We start from the raw sequence: 2,984 nt of genomic DNA, 5'->3' as shown, positions 1-2,984 counted from the left end.
TCGCAAACGTCGAAGCGGCTGATGGAGCGCATAGCTTCAACATGGCCAATTGACTCTCCATGGAGCAGGCTGACAGAACAGTGGGTTTGATTGGAGATAAACATTCTCGTACGCCCACCTTGCACTGTAAGAACGGCGAATGGGAGTGGCAACTCCTTCCGGCGAACAAAAAGGTCGCCTGGTGTGAATAGGACAGGTCCATCGGGTACGGGCGCACTAGCAAGGTCAACCATTACGGAACTTAGCGGCGGGATATCGACGTCTTCGTTCACGGTAATCTTCCATTCACCAAACAAATGCTCAGACAGCGGCGGATCGTTCTGGGAAATAAGTTCAATCTCAGCCTTGGCACAGTCAATTACTGCGTTATGGCTTGACAAGAAGTCCCATCCAAGAATAACGTCATGGGAACATGAAGACAAAACAACGAATTCGATGGTGTAGACAGTGTCTTGGATCACTACTCGAGCAGTGCACGCAGCCAGTGGTGACACATGTTCAGCACTTGCAGTTCGAAGCGAAAGTCCCGACAGTGGCGTCATAACTTTTTTCAGATAGCGGCATAGTTTCACACTCATAACAGAAATCGCGGCACCAGTATCGACAAGAGCAAGAATAGGAACTCCTTCAACAACTACGTCGACGACATTTTTCGGAGATACACGAGGACTTTGACATTTTGCTACGTACGCAGTTCGTGCCTCCGGAACTGCGGGAATTAGTTTCCCGCGTCATGAGGCGCTGACTGACGACGCATAGGAGAGATGGAGCGGCGACGAGGAGAAGACGATCGGTGACTCGCGAACGTCTGATGGTCGGATTGAAAGGATGGTGACGGCGGTCCCGCAGGTGCGCGACGGGGAGCTTGGCGGGAAACATACACTGGGCTATGAGATGCTTCAACCTGCTGCATTGCACGGCGACAGTAACGTGCTACATGTCCTGGGAGACGACAGGAAAAGCATATAGGTCGGTTGTCCTGAGTGCGCCACGGATTCGTCTGCTGTACAGCCAATGGCGCGGGACGGCGGAACTGGGAGACTGGCTGAGGAGTGAACGTCACAGGCGCTGGCATGTAGGGTCCAAACGAGGGGACAAAGGAGTGGACAAGTGGCGGGGCAGCCCTTGCCGCGCATTCGGCGTACGTCAACGGAGCGGTCACTGGCGGTGCTATGGTAGCCATGGTTGGAACAGTCAGCGGGGCAGCGGGTGTAGTTGACTGGTGTGCAGGTGATAGGGCTTCGGCGACCTGCTCCCTGACGGTGCGCTGAACAGCTTGAGGCAAACTTGGTGCAGGCTGCTCTACAAAAGGTACCAGCGAAAGTTGCCGAGCGACCTCTTCCCGGACGAAGTCCTTAATCCTCATCTCAAGCGATGCTTGTTCAGAACTGAAGGATAAACTTGACAGCTCTGCGCCCGTCCCGAGCGACTGTCGAACAAAACTCCTCTGCCGCCGCAGCTCATCATAGCTTTGGCAGAGCTTAATTATCTCAGCCACGGTCTTTGGGTCTTTGGACATCAACATCTGAAACGCGTCGTCTTCAATTCCTTTCAGTATGTGCCGAATCTTTTCTTGCTCAGACATATCCATGTTGATACGCCTGCAGAGATCCACAACGTCTTCGATATAACTTGTGAAATTCTCGCCGGGCTGCTGCGCGCGAACGCGAAGACACTGTTCAGCGTGCAGTTTCCGCACCTCTGGCCTGTCGAACGCCTCTGCGAAGAGGGTTTTGAATTCGCCCCACGTTTTGATGGTCCTGCCGTTGTTCCGAAACCAGACCTCAGCCACTTCCCTAAGGTAATACTCGACATTGCTCAGCTTAGCTTGGTCATCCCACTTGTTGTAGACGCTCACTCGCTCGAATGTGGACAACCAATCCTCGGCATCATAATTACCTTTGCCGGTGAAAAAGGGCGGGTCACGCTGACGGATGGTGCCGGCACAGATGACCGTTGGCACCGGCGATGGTGGCTGTTGGCCTACGTCGACGGGGTTGACGGGCATTGGTACGGTGTGGTTGCGAAGCTCCAGGTTGGTTCACCTCGTACCCAGCTCCTCCACCACTTGAAAGGCGGTTTAATGGCTAACAAGCAGTAAAAGCGAGAGGCGGGAAGCAGCGCAGTCTGTTCCAGGTGAACCGGATAGGGGATCGCTGATCTGACCACAAGGACGCACAGAGATGATGCCAGCTTGATGCTTCCGGCACATACCCGAACAGGGATTGGACGATCGAGGTCCGTTAGTCCTTTCACTTCTCTTCATTACAATATATATATATATAGGGAATCAGTTTAGGAAATGAGGGGCTCGTTGAAATAAGACAGAAATAAGGGTTGGTAGTCAAGAAAACCTCGGAAAGCAAAGGGGAGGATGTGGTAGATAATTGAAACAGATAAATAACTTTAGTGGGGAAAAGATGCCCTCCAGGTGGGATCCGAACCCACGACCTCCAGAAAACAGGTCCCATTTTCCCCTCCACTTTCTGGGGTATTTATGTTAGGGTATTTTTGTTTCCTGCGCTTGGTGGTGGTAGCCAACGCCACTCGGACTACTCGGGGTGAAGGGGACCTTCTTTTTAACCCGCGGGCCGTGACTCGAGTGTCTACGTTATGTCGAGAGTGTTCGAACAGCGCGGATACCCTTTAGGCTCCCTATGGCACCAAGACTGCCAGAACAGAGCCCCTCGCTATGGATGTAGCGAATCAGTATAGGAAATGAGGGGCTCGTTGATATAGGACAGAAATAAGGGTTGACAGTCAAGAAAACCTCGGAAAGCAAAGTGGAGGATTGGGTAGGTCATTGAAACAAATAAAGAATTGGAACGAATGAAAGAAAGTGGAGAAAAAAATGCCCGCCAGGTGGCATCCCAACCCACGACCTCCCGAATACCAGTCTGGTGCGGTGACCAGTACACTACCGGCTGAGATATTTTCCCCTCCACTTTCTGAGGTATTTATGTTAAGTTATTTTTGTTTCCTGT

At 52.1% G+C, this 2,984-nt stretch overlaps 1 protein-coding gene across 1 annotated transcript; it reads right to left on the bottom strand.

Annotated features, from left to right (window-relative positions):
- Nucleotides 1-718: 718 nt before the first annotated feature.
- LOC144140070 (uncharacterized) lies at nt 719-2,268 on the bottom strand. The gene has a single exon (XM_077672270.1). The coding sequence runs from the start codon at nt 2,006-2,008 to the stop codon at nt 719-721; it is 1,290 nt and encodes a 429-aa protein (XP_077528396.1). The 5' UTR covers nt 2,009-2,268.
- Between the last annotated feature and the right edge of the window lie 716 nt (nt 2,269-2,984).

Source organism: Haemaphysalis longicornis, unplaced genomic scaffold (assembly GCF_048455015.1).
Source record: "Haemaphysalis longicornis isolate Haplotype H1 unplaced genomic scaffold, Haemaphysalis longicornis Haplotype H1 scaffold_5, whole genome shotgun sequence".
Lineage (NCBI taxonomy): Eukaryota > Metazoa > Arthropoda > Arachnida > Ixodida > Ixodidae > Haemaphysalis > Haemaphysalis longicornis.
This window is presented reverse-complemented; position numbering and strand designations above follow the sequence as displayed.

Bases quoted from the DNA above. Each gene is read 5' to 3' on its own strand.
- LOC144140070 (XM_077672270.1), bottom strand. From the start codon at position 2,008: ATGCCCGTCAACCCCGTCGACGTAGGCCAACAGCCACCATCGCCGGTG.